This window comes from Setaria italica, chromosome VIII (genome assembly GCF_000263155.2).
Source record: "Setaria italica strain Yugu1 chromosome VIII, Setaria_italica_v2.0, whole genome shotgun sequence".
Taxonomy (NCBI): domain Eukaryota; kingdom Viridiplantae; phylum Streptophyta; class Magnoliopsida; order Poales; family Poaceae; genus Setaria; species Setaria italica.
The window spans coordinates 20,819,799-20,836,159 of NC_028457.1; the positions used below are offsets into that span (position 1 = coordinate 20,819,799).

General features: G+C 45.7%; 1 protein-coding gene across 2 annotated transcripts; it reads left to right on the plus strand.

Moving 5' to 3' along the window:
- The first annotated feature begins 916 nt into the window (after positions 1-916).
- Positions 917-12,244, plus strand: LOC101758878 (very-long-chain 3-oxoacyl-CoA reductase-like protein At1g24470). 2 transcript variants are annotated; one of them, XM_004979177.4, is made up of 3 exons: positions 930-1,706; positions 5,224-5,293; positions 11,729-12,244. In XM_004979177.4, exons 1-3 carry the CDS (start codon positions 1,036-1,038, stop codon positions 11,990-11,992), a joined length of 1,005 nt encoding a protein of 334 aa, XP_004979234.1. In that variant the 5' UTR covers positions 930-1,035; the 3' UTR covers positions 11,993-12,244. The 2 variants fall into 2 exon arrangements, with proteins under 2 accessions (XP_004979235.1, XP_004979234.1); XM_004979178.4 differs by lacking the exon at positions 5,224-5,293 and having other exon boundaries at positions 917-1,706.
- The last annotated feature ends 4,117 nt before the right edge of the window (positions 12,245-16,361 follow it).

Below are 16,361 nucleotides of genomic sequence, written 5' to 3' on the forward strand. Positions count from 1 at the left end.
ATTTGGAATTCTGAAATTACTATGGGCTAGGCCTATTATTTCAACAAGACATTGTGCAGGCGCTTCACACAATGACACTCTTCATCCTTCCCTCCATTGCTCACTTGGTCATGCATCGGCTGGGGAGGAGGCCGGCCTGGCGTTGTCCAGCTCTAGGGTGGGTTAGTTTTGCACTGTTGAGCCAGGGCCAGCAACGTTATAGGGATGTTTGGATCTTTAGTAATTCATGTCACATCAAATATTTGGAGGCTAATTAGGAGGATTAAACATGAGCGAATTATAAAACTAATTACGCAGATGGAGGCTAATTCACGAGATAAATCTATTAAGCCTAATTAATCCATCATTAGCACATGTTTACTGTAGCATCACATTGTCAAATCATGGACTAATTAGGCTTAATAGATTCGTCTCGCAAATTAGTCTCCATCTGTGCAATTGGTTTTGTAATTAGTTTATATTTAATATTTCTAATTAGTATCTAAACATTCGATGTGATAGAAATTTTAGGAGAAGCTAAAGAAACAAACACCCCTTAGTCATCTAGAATTTTCTTTCTCTAAATTATTTCGATAGACATAGTGTCTAGAAGCAAATATCTAAATTTGATTAGTGTCCACGGGTAAATTGACACAACAATGAGTAGTGTCCTAGAGCCAAAACCAACATCAAAGTGTCCTGCAACGGAATTACCCTTGGGTTCCCGCAGCGGCAGCCAGCAGCCGGTACCCGGTAGGGCACGTCCATCATTTCGTGCATGTGTGGAGTGTGGACCCTCTGCGTGCACGAGCACGGCCGATCACTGCCGCGTTGCCGCCTGAGCCAGCGCAGCATGTGCAGCTCACCTTTTGCATTCACTCCAGCCATAAACGCCTCTCGCCATCACGCACCGGCCTAACGCCGCTGCAGCTGCAAGGACCGCACAAGGTTGTCAGCACCTCCGTGCTGCCCTCATCAGGGTAATACAAAAGGTAGTAGCCTCTTGCACTCTGCCGAAGGTCATAATGAGCCTGCTTCTGTCCACGCCGAGACAAGATGGCCTTGCTAGCTGCAGATGCGGAGGCGCGATGGCCAACGTCCCCAACGCCGGCGCCGGCGTGGTTCACCCTCCTGTTGGCTCTCGGCCTCCTTGTCTTGGTCCGGTCCGCGGCCACCTTCCTCGCATGGCTCCACCGCGCGTTCCTGCGGCCGGGCCGAGACCTGGCCAGGCGGTACGGGACGTGGGCGGTGGTGACGGGCGCCACGGACGGCATCGGCCGCGCGGTGGCGCTGGATCTCGCGCGCCGGGGTCTCCACCTCGTCCTCGTGGGGCGGAGCCCCGACAAGCTGGCGCGGGTCGGGAAGGAGGTCCTGGCCGCCGCGCCGTCGTGCAAGGTGCGGAGCGTGGCGTTCGACCTCGCCTCGACGGGGGACGACGCGCGGCACGGGGTGGCGCGGGTGGCGGCCGCCGTGGAGGGGCGGGACGTAGGGGTCCTCGTCAACAACGCCGGCGCGACGTACCCGTGTGCGGCCTACTTCCACGAGGTGGGGGATCCCGTGTGGGAGGCCGTGGTGCGGGTGAACGTGGAAGCGGCGACGCGGATCACGCGCGCCGTCGTGCCGCTGATGGCGGCGAGGGGAAGGGGCGCCGTCGTCAACGTGGGGTCGGGCTCCTCCGTCGTGGTGCCGGCGTTCCCGCTCTATGCTGTCTACGCGGCGAGCAAAGCGTAAGAGGCCCATGCTCTACTGTAGCTATGTTTTCCCCTTTTGTTTAAGTCAAGTTTCATGTGCATATGCAAATTTTAGACAGAACGTGGTCCACTGCCACCGAAAAGCATATTGCAGGTAAATACACTGCAGGCCCATCCCGTCCAAATCCAAATTTTAACGGTTCAAATCAAGTTGCCACAGTCGTATAGTATAACGCTACAGACTCACATCTGTTGCCAGCCCCTGGCCTCACTAACTAATTATATGAGGACAAAAGAATACATCTTAGAGGTGTTTGGTTCCATTGACTTATTTTTAGCATCCGTCACATCGAATGTTCAGATACTAATTAGGAGTATTAAACGTAGACTATTTACAAAACCCATTACATAAGTGGAGGCTAAACGGCGAGACGAATCTATTAAGCCTAATTAGTCCATGATTTGACAATGTGTTGCTACAGTAAACATTTGCTAATGATGGATTAATTAGGCTTAATAAATTCGTCTTGCCGTTAGCCTCCACTTATGTAATGGATTTTGTAAATAATCTCCGTTTAATACTCCTAATTAGTATCTAAATATTCTATGTGACACGTGCTAAAAATAAGCAAAGGGAACCAAACGCCCCCTTACTATCCCAAACAGCAATCAACTTTGACCATTTCCATCTCGCGCTGTAATATTTCATAACATTAACATTTCGATACTATCCCAAAAAATATCTTATGGGCATTTTTTTTCAAATCTATAAAACTCACCTAAAGGTAACATATTGCATAACTTTTGAATATTTTCATCTGGGTGTGTAATATTTCATTTCTAATTGCCAAGCCTAACTGACACCATGGTTGCTCCTATATACATGCGCAATACAGGCAACGCTACCTCTTATCCAATGGCATGCATGCATATATAAAGGCAAGATCATGGATGACAGAAAGTTCGACTTTCCCAAAATAGGGTTTGAAGCTGACGTTTTCCAGAAAGAGTCTTTGCAACATGGAATATTAACATCAAGTTGTTGTTCGATTAGGATAAGCCTTTAGGACAGTATTCAAGCAGCCTTTATTGAAAAGGCTGAAACTTTTTTTTATCTTTATCTTTTTGCGAGAAAACTTTGTTTTACTCCTGCATGTGGTAGCTATTGATAGAACTTGTTTGTGACAGTTTCAAAAAAATATTCTAAATTCCTAGGAGGCTCCCCACGCACACGTCACAAGTCACGCGCTTTTTCATGTGAACCCGCAACCTATTGCCTCGCGTCTAACTTTCTTACCATCTCACCTACACAGCACATCCAATTGAGTAGCGAATGCTATCATTTTGAATTCACCCGTGGGGACCCTTTAGTCCCGATTATAGATGGCCAAACGGGTGGCCCAGCCCGGCCTGGCACGAGCCCGATTAGGCCCGGCCTGCTTAGGCCCGACCTGTTTAGGCCCGCACAGTAATCGTGCCAGGCCGGGCCGGCCCACGTGTCGAAGGAGCAGCCCAGGTCTGCCCTGCTGCCTTCTTAGGCAGGCCGTGCCGACCCGCTAGCCCGATGGGCCTTAATAGGCTCATCGTGCCCATGCCGGCCCGCAGCACGGCTCCGGCTCCTCTTTTCCCCGCCGTGGTGCCGCCGCGCAGTAGAGGGCCACGGTCCGGCCGGGGAGGCGGTGGCGGAGGGCCATGGGACTGGCCGGGGAGGCGGCGGCGGAGGGGCACGACTCTAGCCCCTCTTTTCCACACCGCCACAGCTGTGGAGGGCCACGGGACTGGCCAGGGAGGCGGCGGGGGAGGGCCACGGGACCGGCGGAGGGGCACGGCTCCAAGGGCAGAGGGAGGCACGGAGGCCGCGACGTGCGAGTGACCGGCCAGTCAGGCCGTCGGGGGCAAGGGGAGGCGGCGGAAGCCGCGACGAGCGAGGGGCTGGCCGGCCGGGCCGCCCGGGGCAGGCCGGCAGGGGGAGGCGGCGGAGGCAGGGCAGGCGCGGAAGTCGCCGGGGGCACACCGGCAGGGGGAGGCGGCGGAGGCACGGGAGGCGCGGAGGTCGCCGGGGGCAAGCTGACAGGGGGAGGCAGCTCGGAGCAGTAGGAGCGGTGCGGTGCGGGCACTGAGGCAGGCCTGGCAGGCCGTGCTGCCCGTTTAAGGCCCACGGGCCAAATGGGACAGGCCGTGCCGGGCCTGAGGCAGCAGCCCAGGGCCGGCCCGTGCTGTAGGACGGGCCAGCCCGGCCTGCAAGGCCGCCGTGCCGGGCCGTGCCTGTACCGGGCCAAAATGTCGTGCCATGGGCCGGCCCACAGGCCGCGGGCCAAATGGAAATCTATAGTCCCGATTGGTAGGGACTAAAGCTCGAAGGGGCATTAGTAGTCGTGGTTGGTGTTACCAACCAGGACTAAAGAGTTATATTTAGTCCTGGTCGGTAATACCAATCGGGACTAAAAGGGTCTCCACGGATCATGAAATTTAGGGTCCAAAAATGATCGTTGAGGATGGAAGGTTGTTTTTCTACAAGTGATATATACTCCCAGTTGTTGCTGAATTTGGATAAGACTTTTTTTTTCTAACAATCACTGTAAAAAATTGAAACACATGACACCTCACTTGTTTTCAGATGTTTCAATGTATGAGAGTTTAGACATAAAGAAATTTTTTACAAAAAATAGACATATTAAAAGAAATATGGTGTTGAAAGTGACGCAGCATTAATATTCTTTGCTATTTTGTGTTAACACAGAATATGTACGTAGGCTATGTGTACCACAAGTCCGCTCACAATATATGCAATGCACATGACTGCTCCCTGCGACATACTCCCGTGCCACCAGGGCGCGCGTATGCTTTCATTTAATACGCACCGGTAGACCATCGAGTTCAGACCCCATTGTGCAGGGTACGTGGCAGATGCATATAGCACTAGATTTTTCTAAGGGCCCGTTTGGTTCATTGGAATTGAATTCCATCCTAATAATCATAATTTAGACACAAATTAATTAAGCTAATATAATTGTATGTGGAATATAGTTGTATATTATAGTTGGTGATATGGGAGAGATACTTGTATGCTGCACTTCTACTATAGAGAAGCGAGTCTAAGAGCGTGCTATAAGAATTGAATTCCATCTAATAACCATAATCTATAGAATCAATTTCCATCTCCCACCCCATGAATTTAAGATAGGCTTATATCTAAACTTTGGAAAGTTGTGGAATGCCACATTCCAATATAAATTAGCCTACTCCATTAAATAGATTCCAATTCCTTGGACCCAAACGGGGCCTAAGAGAATGTAGCACTAGAATTTCGTATTAATAATATAATTTCCAGGAGTACATTTTTCCCATGGAAAATTGGGTGTAAAATACTTCAATAATCAATTAATGCATGAATGGTTAATCTTGGGGTCCTGATATGTTCGATTCACCTAGAGCGTGCAAAATATTTTTTTCTTAAACAATCGGGCAAATTTTGCATGTAACAATGTAAATTTATCTTGCATATTTGTTGAATGCAACTTATAAAATTCATATGTATTCCTATACGTTTTAGGTATGTTGATCAATTTTCTCGAAGCTTAAGTGTTGAGTACAAACAATATGGAGTAGACGTGCAATGCCAGGTATGTATGAATAATGTCGGTCGCCTCACTGCTTGAGTTCCTGCGAGGATTGTTCCTTTCCTCGTTGCTTCAAGTTTATTGTTACATACTCCACCCATCTAAATTATAACTAGCTAAAATTCAGAAATTTCAGCTAGCTAAATTTTAACTGAGCTGTTTGGATTCCCTAGCATTTTGCTAGTTGTTAGCGTGCTACCCTTCTCCCTTATTCCTCAGGCTGAGCCAAGAACCGTGCCAAGAACCGTGCGAGCTCCTGACCGCCGGCCGAATCCGTCGGGCTCCAGGCCATCCCTCCTGCCATGTAGCTGAAGCCCCCTGCACCTCAACCTAGGGGGTGTTTGGATACGAGATACTAAACTTTAGGAGTGTCACATCGGATGTTCGGACGCTAATTAGAAGGACTAAACATGAGCTAATTATAAAACTAACTGCAGAAACCTTATACTAATTCGCGAGATGAATCTATTAAGCCTAATTAATGCATCATTAGCAACTGGTTACTGTAGCACCACATTGTCAAATCATGGACTAATTAGACTTAATAGATTCGTCTCGCGAATTAGACTCCATCTGTGCAATTAGTTTTGTAATTAGATTATATTTGATACTTCTAATTAGTATCAAACATCAGATGTGACATGTCCTAAAGTTTAGGAGGTGTTTCCCAAACACCCCCCTATTGGGTAACCCCCAGCTCCCTCTCGACGCGCGCAGGCCAAAATCCGGCCGGGAATCGAAATTTCCCCGGCCGCCCCGAGCACCACCGGCGCCATCTCTCGCCGGCCAACTCCACTCTCCTCCAGCCATCTCCCACGAATCAACCGTGCCCACAGCTCCTCCACCTCACCAGCTCCCTCCTCGACTTCTTCACGTCGCCTGCTGTGTCCTCGTCAACCGGGAATTTGAGGCGACGGGAGGCCGACGGCGCGCGGCGGCGGGCTCTGGCGGTGCCCCCCGGCGAGCGATGGCCGCGCGCGGCAGCGGGCTCCCCCGTCGAGGGTGCCCGCGGTGGTGCCGCCAGCAAGCTCCACCCTCGGGCCACCTTCTTTGCTAGGGAACCCATCAAACCAAACCGCGCTGAGCCCCTAGTCCTCTAGCCCCCACTCCTGAACCTCCTCCGCGACCTATGCCATCGAAACCTGGGCCAAATCCCGCCGCCACCTCCTGTCACCACCACCATTGCCGCCGTTTCTCCACCCACGGTGCGTCTCCGGCCGATTCCCCGCGCCGGTGGCTTCCTCGCAACCACCCGCAGCCCCGCCGCCACTCGCCCGCCGCTACACCTCGCTGTGCTGGGCCCACGCCAGCGCGCCCCTCTGCCTCTTCACCGCTGGCTGTGAACCCCCCGCAGCGCCACCACCTCCTCGATGCCCTACCTCTGCAACTACCCGCCGTCGGATGATGAGTCCAAGGAGACCGACAGCGAAGGACCTGGTCACGGGGACCGGCGGCGGCGGCGACGAACCGGCGCGCGGGGAACGAGCCGTGCGGGGGCGCGGGTGGGGAACGAGGCCAGGATTTTACCGAGGAAGGGTATTTTGGTCTTTACTGCTTTAAGCTGGGTTTAGTTAGGTTCGACCTACTAAATTTTTTTTTAACCAGCCAAAGTTTAACCAGGCCGTGTTTGTTTGATCCTTAGCAACAACAGTTTAGCTGCGGATCCAAATAGGACCTTCCTAAAATACATTAGATCACCCCTACATTATAAACAAGGAAACGAATATGCATGCGGGCTATATGGGTTGGTGTGAACCATCGACTACTCACGACTGCAAGTCAAACTTAGACACGTTGGGTGTTGGCCACTGCTGGCATGCTGCTAATCACCATGTGTTTAAATGATACTATCGGGGAAAAAGATTGAACCATCGGCCATTTAACACGAAAGCCAACGGGTCAACAAGTAACAATCGGCTATAGTTCATTAATAGCCAACAGTCCTTTTAGAGCTGTAGGTAATCGTTTAGCTGTTGGCTATTGCAACGTGTAGTGTTACCCCATGAAACCTTAGGGGAATACTTTGCCCCATTGGCCATCTGTCAAGACCTAAATCTGGTGAACTTTCTCATCTTCCCGTGCTTCTGGGCTTCATCCCGTCTTCTATGGTGCCGCTGCCTTTCACGCACACGCAAGCTCTTATTCGACCAGACGCTCGACGCGGGGGGAGGCGCTCCGAGCGCAGGAACACCACGCGGCGCCTATATGCTGTAGGTCTGCGCCGCCGCTGCTGCAGCTGCCAGCTAAAGTCCGCCCATGGGTGCTGGCGGCGCTGGCACAGCAGGAGCGCTATGGGTGGCATGGCAATGTGCTGGGCATGGGCGAGGGAATGCGCAAGAGGCACGGACGGAAGCGTACATACCAGATGGCATCCGCCGGCCAACAGCAGCACACGTCGGGTTCTCCATCAGCAGCTCCCCCATCCAACCCAACGAATCATGGGACATCCATCTGTATTGCGCTGTTGTATCATAGGAGCCAAAAAGATGTTAAACCTACAGTGAGGTCACCCGGACCATGCCCTGCACATGCATGTTTGTAGTTTTGCCCAAGTAATTTTTCAGTTCTTTGCAATGTTGTACATACATACGAACATCAAGGTGTGGAGTATCTTAACAATCCACAACCATATTTCTCTACTACATAATGATTCTTCATCTTAGTATGGTGAGTCCTTGGACCTAAACCCATTTAGTTTTTCACCGAATGGCCTTAGCCTCTCACTTCGGAAATTTCATTAACTTCCAAATTAACTATCACCACTTGAAAACCGAGCATTCATCCCGAGGCTTAGTACCGGTTGCATTTCAGCTCGGTATTAATGCTCACATAGTACTGGGCCTAACGGATAGTTCCCGAGGAACCCCGTGACCCCCTTTAGTACTGGGTGGGGGCTCCACCCGGTACTAAAGGTAACCCATTAGTATCGGTTGGAGCTTCCACCCGGCACTAAAGAGCTCCACCCGCCGCTGTCGTCACTTCTTATATCCACCGCCTGCCGCATCCCTTCCTCTTCCTCTATCTCTCCTATCTCCCTTCCTCTCCCTTCCTATCTCCTTGTGCTGTCACCTCATCAGCCCTTCCTCGGCCTCCCCTCCCCTCTCTCCTCCGCTCGCCCCTCACCAGCAGTGAGGAGCAGTGGTGGGGTGAGGTGAGGCGGCGGCGGAGACGGCGGGCAGGTGGGGGTGGTGGGAGCGGCGCGGGCAGCGGTCGCAGGAGGAGGGGGCCGGCGGGAGGCAAAGGAGGGTGGAGGGCGGCAGAGGAGGGCGGAGCATGGCGGGAGGCAGAGGAGGGCAGGAGGGAGGAGGACGGCAGAGGAGGGTGGGGGACAGCGGGAGGTGGAGGAGGGAGGAGGGCGGCAGGGCAGGGCTGACGGGGATTTTCGTTTTTTTGAATTTTTAATACCCTTTAGTGCCGGTTATTTCAACTGGTACTAAAGGGCCCTTTAGTACCAAATTACCAGTACCGGTTGCGAAACTGGTACTAAAGGGGGTTCCCAACTGGTATTAATGACGTTTTTCCTAGTAGTGTATAGTGCTATCTTTAATAGAACTCGTACTTTTTTCTAATTTTATTTTATGTTTACTTAATTTAGATATACGTTATAGATGAACATATATTATAAATTTATAATATAATGCTACTTCTAATAACTATGAAAGTTCATTACTGGAGCATCAAGTTCCCAGTTAATTTCACATTATGGTTTGGAAGCTCCGCCTTGATGGTACACGAAAGAAATAGCACTGGTAATAGCAATATCACGGGGCATTCAGCTACACTTTTTTCGTTGGAGTATATTCTCTCACCAATACTGTTATTTTATTTGAAGAACTTAAAATCATAGGTACTTCCAAATTGTGAGCATAAGATTAAGGACATAAGTTTGTTATGCAGAACAGGCTACACATTATTTTAACATTTTCAGCAGTGACAACTTGTTAGCCTCTTCGAGAGTCCATATAGAATTGAAATATGTAGAGCAAAACTTTTCAGTTCTGGAAGATGTGCTGCTCAAGACATTACAAGTCAAACTAAGTATATAAACTCTAGGAATAGGACTCGCATTAAGTGGAAATTTTCTAAAATTATCTGTTATTGTACTCAGCTCCGATCCATAACAGATTGATTACTTATAGTACATTGGAAGGCGAAATAAGTGCTAAATTAGTTCCAAGTTGGTTTAATTTTGGCACGTAGCTTACATGATGTTTATACTATGTACTCCCTCCATTTCAAATTGCAGGTCGTTTTAACTTTTTTAGGCTAGATATAGTGTATGTCTAGGTGTATAATAATATCTATGAATCTAGAAAAGTCAAAACGACCTACAATTTGGAACGGAGGGAGTAGTTCTTAATTTCAGAACACGACAAACAATACTCAGGTTCTATTTGCCTTTCTGCACATAAATTGAGATTCAAATAGTTCTAACTAATAAAACATATGATTCTAAATTGTTCAAATGATATTTCTAATTTCTAAATTGCGATTATCACATTGCCATGTCAATAGAAGCAAATGGTGGTCCCAACTCATAAAATGCAAATTCAACTTAGCAAAGTTAAAAACCTTTTGCCATGGTAACATGCAATTTACAATGTCCTGATTGTTTAGGAATAGACTTAGAAGTCTGCTTCTCCACTGTCGCAAGCCTTTATTTTGTTATATCTTTAGCTGTTTTGTAATTTGTCTACAGATCTTGTGATTGACTTTAGTTTTCCTAAGGAAGTGGTGACAAATTACCGTGCTTCAGATATGAACTGTAGCTTTTACAATGTGTTTTCTGCAAATAATCTTGCATTTTATAGGTGATGCAAGATGACACAATAACTAAAAATACTTCAAAACAAGAAACACTGGCCCAATCACCAAAGCAGCGCGGCAAGGCCGCGCCAAGGTTTCTAGTTTGATCTAATGCCCGGCTGGTCAAGTTTTCACCCTGGGGAATACTTTGTACTGTTGGCTATTGGATACAAACACCGACGGTTCAATTTATAACCATCGGTGACACCTTAACCGATGGCCATTTGATAGTCTCCTTGACTGCCCGATGGCCATTGTACGTTCTCCCCCTGTTGGCTGAAGTTGGGTTTCTAGTAGTGATTAGTGGAAGGAAAAAGTGTATTTTTAATCTTCAAGTAATTCAAAAGTGTAACATTTATCTTTCATATTTCATTTGGTGCAAATCAACCCCTTAACTAAATAAATCGGTGCATTTATCATCTCCACCTTAGTTTAATAATGGTTTAGTATCATATAACATCATCTTAGACCCTGTAATCATATTACTAATCACTGCTTAGTCACGTCTAATGTTGAGTCAATCACTATAATAGTTCAGTGTGAATCGGTTCCGTTAATTTTTTTGATAAATATTTATGTGATAGGCAATTTAGAGGATTTACTATTTTTGTGACTTTATATCTTCGACTGAGTATATTACATCGCTAAGTAGGGATTAGTCAAATCATTATGCAGCATAAATCACTATTAGAACACACCAAACCATTGTTAAATTAAGACGGGATGGTAAATGCATCGATTTAGTTAGTGAAAGGGTTGATTTGTACCAAATAAAACATGAGAGATGAATGTCACACTTTCACAATACTTGAGGGATGAAAAATACACTTTTTTCTTAGTGGAATAATAGCAACTATTTTTTTGTATCTATTTGTGTAATGTGTAACTTGTAAGGAGAAAAAAAAGGGTCAATTTGTAGTACATACTTCTCTTTTAGAAAATCTCCGGTACATACTAAATCCATACTCAAATATATGATGTTTTGAACAAGCTAGCTAATTCATTTTTGAACTAATTAACTCGTTCTAAATTAATGCCATATATTTAACCACGGATGGAGTATTTATTTACCTCTCCAACTTGCTAAAATAATATATATAAAGGATTTGCTTTATTCAATATGCTATATAAAATGTTAGTCTCTGTTATGAAATCACGTTACCACGCAAATAAGAATTAAGAAAAGCACAATGCCAATCCAAGGCCCTCAATTTTATGATTTTTGAATATTACAACTTGATAACCCTTTATTGTAGAGGCCGTCTTATATTTCTAATTACTGCTCCTTTTGGGTTGCATCTATATCGTAACACTCTATGTTTCATGTTTTCAATTTCTACATACTCTGTTAAATACAGTATAGTGTTAATTGAACGTATACTACTTCTAGATAGTTTTCAATATCTGGATGGCTAAAATTTTAGAAACTTTAGACAACGCGTATTCTAAAATATAAGCAAAAAGTACTACTAAACTTGTATTTGTAGTATTCACAAAAATACGTCATAATCCTTTTTACGCCTGGTAGAGAAACATATGTTGAGATTGTATATTTCACTTCTCGTATATGCTAACTTTGTGGTATATCATCTTTTTGTGATACGCTCTCCCTTTTGTGGTGGTCCGATCCAGATCCCTCTGTATGTCGCTACTAAGATGTCCCCTGTCAAGGGTGATTCCCCATTCATACCATCACCTGAGGAGTACGCCAAGGCTGCTCTTCGTTGCATTGGCTACGAGGCAAGGTGCGTCCCGTATTGGCGCCACTCGGTCCAGTGGTTCTTGGCATCGTTAGTTCCAGATGCTGCTCTCAACCAGTGGCGCCTCCAAATTGGCATCCGGAAAAGAAACGAGACGAATAAGGCTCTGGCTGGAGTGAAGAAAGTCCTCGGCTAAACTGTTGTACAGATAGTAACGGAGAAAGGGTTTTTAAATCTGTGCTCTATTTGGACTTCTGAAAAGCAACCCGCACTGTGTCTCGATTGGAGAATAACTGGAAATAATCGGTTGTGTATAACTCGTGATATTTTCTTAAATGTAAATTGGTGCTATTTTCATGAACTGGTGTTTAGATCATTGATCTATATGGTAGTCTTTGTATTCAAAACCAGCTTGCCCTTAAATATTTATACAGTACAACAATATATACAGAAATGCTAGATTATAACTATGCGATCCTAATGTGATCAGCAACAGAGAAATTAACTACGTGAGTAGACAAAGAAATCTAAAAACAGCGTTGTTGGCGCTTGGATGTTGGATAGGAAATTTTTTATCGAACGCTCTGACAAAACATTAAAGTTTAACTTAGTGTAACATTAGTGGTCACTATTTGCAATATGAAAAAATAATGCGTAAAAATGACTATGTCGTTCGATTTTGTGATAGAAAATTCCCACCGCAACATAAACGCTATGTTTCATGCAACATTTCACCGTGAAATATGTAGAAATAATAGTTGTAATATCGATGCACTATTGCGACATATGTCAACCATCCTATATAGACGCTTAACTATTGCAACATATATCGAATGTCTGATTTTTTTTAAATTCCGAACATCTGTTGTGTAGCATTACCGATCTAAAAGCAAGGTAGGCTTCACTTGATGGAATTACGCTGATCACCCAGTATTTTTTCTATATGTTTCGAACAAGAAAAAAAAGGCTATCAATCACCGGGTCAGTAGAGAACTTAACTGTCAATGGAGTAGATGAAAAGTTTATTATGCAGGATGACCACGAATCCATGCGTGCCGCTACAAGAAATCTTTCGACCTATGATGATAGTTTTATGAGACATTTCTTGTTGTCATAAATTTATAATGTATCTAGCCAAAAATGTCATAAAATTTTACATCCGAGCAACTTTAGTGATAAAGTTACGGAACGTCATAAAAGTTGTCACCAAAGCCAAAAAGTAAACGTCACTCGCCGTTACATGGTAGTTTTGTGATAATATTAGGTATGCAAAAATATCATAAACCAACCAGGATCCCACATGTAAGTTAAGCTGATAAATAGGGCGGTAAAATAAAAAGAAAAAGGTGTTACGGATCGAATGGGAAATCTTTACCGCAACCGGATCCTACATGTAAGGTAAGTTTCAGGTGACTGTGGTAGTTGGTGGTAGAAAAGTCCGCGCTGCAGATGAAAACTAGTTTACCCACTGCCACGCTCGCATGATAGGGAAACAAGAAGTACAGAGTGAAGGCAACTAGGATAGAGCACTCCAGCGGAGATCTACGGCTCCCCATGGCGGCTCAGTCCTACGGCAGCACAAATCTGGTGCTTCCTGCTGTGGCGCATCAATTTGGTTAGTAATTTAAGTTGAATTCACCTATATTCCATTTTGTATTGAGGTATATCGATGTAAGGCACTTCCAACATGTTGCTTGATTCGAAAGCTAAATAATGAGCATTTGACAAATGGACAGATGTTGGATACACGTGTCGGCTTAGAGCAAGCTCTTCACCGAGCACTTAAAGAATGCACACACAGATGGAAAACAAAACTCTCAAAGGGCTTGTATTTCTCCAAAAATGTAAACCCTTTCTACAGTGGGGGTGCCTCCCCTTTTATAGGGAGGCCAACCAACATATACATACCGAATTTACCCCAGTAAACCAATACATTCCAAGAATATGCTGTACATTTTGGTAAAGAAAGAATTCTAATCCGACTTGTACACTACAACCGGGTCACGCGATTTATGCCGCCAGGGTCACATTCACAACATGACATTCTTCTTCCGCACCTTCGCTTGGGCAATCTTGAATGGGTCTCGGATTCCCCCTCCTTTCCGCACTTGTCAGGTACCTTCACTTCATTCTATTCAATGCGAATGCTTGCAAACATATCAAAGGGAATGCTCCGCACCCTCGTGGATGACTCGACCAAGATAATCAGTAAGCGAGGGTGTTAGTCATGAGGAAGGTGAGATTTGATCCGATTAACCTTGCAGCCATTCGATTCCCAAAATACGATGTGCAAGGGTGATGGTAACATCCTTGATCTAGATCCCCAACAGTAGCCCCTCGTGGTCGAGGTCCCACTCCAGCAGGCCTAATATCACACCCTGAAATTTTTAGATTTTAGGATGTAATTAAAAAGAATAATTCAACAACGATTTTCTCATATTTTTTTAAACCTTTCCCAACATTTATTTTCTTGACAGGAAATTTAGTATAGGAAAATAATTTGTTGTTTTTTAAATTAACACAAGGTTGTTCTGTGTGTGTTCTATTCATGCCGGTGCATTGATTTTGGTTGTTTGAATTCAAATTTGAATTTGGATTCATGTTTGAATCCTTTTGAGCAATAGGAAAAACCTTATCCTTGTCGTTTTCTTTTCTCTCTCTCTTTGGGCCCGGTCCTTTCTTTCAGCCCGTTTCTGCCACTCCCTCCGCAGTGCAAGTCAGCCAGCAGGCCGGCCCAACTCGGCCTACCTCCCACGCCAATCCCCCACCGCACCGGCCCACTCCCGCACCCGCTCCTTGCCGCACCCTATGACAGTCGCCTCTCATCCCTTCCGCCTCGCCCATGTCGTCATAGACTCGAGCTCGAGTCCAGCTCAACTTTGGGCCCGCAAGCCAAGGCCAACCCCTGGGCTATAAAAGTTGCCGTCACACCCCCTCGACCTCACCAAACCCTAATGCCGCCTTGAGCTCCAGCACCGCCGCCGCCGCCCGAGCCGAGCACAACGCACGCCCACCACCGTCGATCTCCTTCGTTGTCGCGTTCTCGTCGATGACAACACCGCCCGGAGCACCGCGAGGAGGTGAGGAGACTGTCCATGAAGTTCTCGTGCACCTTCGTGTCTTCCTTCGCACGCACGATCTCGCGCGGAGACACGTGCTGTCGCGCCGAGCCGCTCCGCCGCGTTGCCCCGCGCTGTCATCTCCTCAACCACCATGAGAACACCCTAGATTTGGTTCACCGTGAGCCCCGCTTACTCCAAGGCCAGATCCCATTGCAAAACGCACCCAGACGCTTGATTTCGGGCAAAACCTGGCGAGTTCCCCTATTCCGCCGCCGCTCACGCACCACTGCCTGTGTCCCATCGCACCGTAACCGTCTGATCACTATCGAGTAGTCTAGATCGGATCTGACCGGAGTCAATACCGGTCAACCCAAGCCGCACATGTCATTTTTGCAAAAAGCCCCACTATTTTCTCTTTTTGCATAGAGGTCCAGTGTAGTTCAAAAGTAATTAGATCTAGGTCCTTTTTCTTTGGTTTTAGCCCCTATGCTTTTATAAAATAGTGCCTGCCATACTAGATCCACTCTTTTACGTGATAGAACTTTTGTTTATATGTATAATTAGGTTTTAGCCCTCAGTTTCTTGCAGTTAAGCCCCTGGAAGTTTTTAAACATCGCTAGCAAGTCCCTAGAGCTTGGTTGAGCCATATCTTTCACGTTTTAGCTCCATTTAACCTTGTTCTTGTTGCGTTAGATTCTTATCGACTTAAACTATGTGTTAGAAGAAATGTTAATTATATTCTATGTTTTTGAAATTTACTTAAAATATTAATATGATTAATTATTTATACACTTGTTTCCTAATTAAAAGCTATTTAGATCTTTACCTCGCTTTCATAATTAAATGTTAATTTAATTAATACCTATTAAACTAGTTTTTATTAATAAAATATAATTAAGTGCTACACCATAGTTGTTCATAAGTAAACTCAATTTGATTAATGCTTATTCATTAAAAGCTACATAGGTTATACCTTGAGTTTTCATGATTAAATGTTAATTTGGCTAATAGAAATATAAATGTGCTTTTAAATTATAATTTGCTTAGTTCCACATGAATCATAAAGTTATGCGCTTAGATGTTCCCACATATGATATCTTTTCCAAATTAAATGTTTAAAGTTGTATAAACTATACATGAACATCTGTAACTTAAATTTGACTAAGCTTTACTTCGTGTTTTCAAAATATAAATATAATGTGAGTTAATTATAACATAGTGTCAGATTTATAAACCAACAGTCCACCAGGGGGTTACCCAAGTGGTTGATTTGTAGGTGGAGGTGATTGTGAAACCAAAAACTCGAAGGTGATCGCGAGGACACAAGGGACACGAGGGTTTTAGACATGGTTCGGGCCCCCGAAGAGTAATACCCTACGTCCTGTATGCGAATTTATTACTAGTATATGAGATTGGATGCTCTAGAGAAGCTCCCTTGGCCGTCTTATATAGGCTGATGACCTAGGGTTACAAATTGATTTGAATCTAATCTACTTGGTAGTT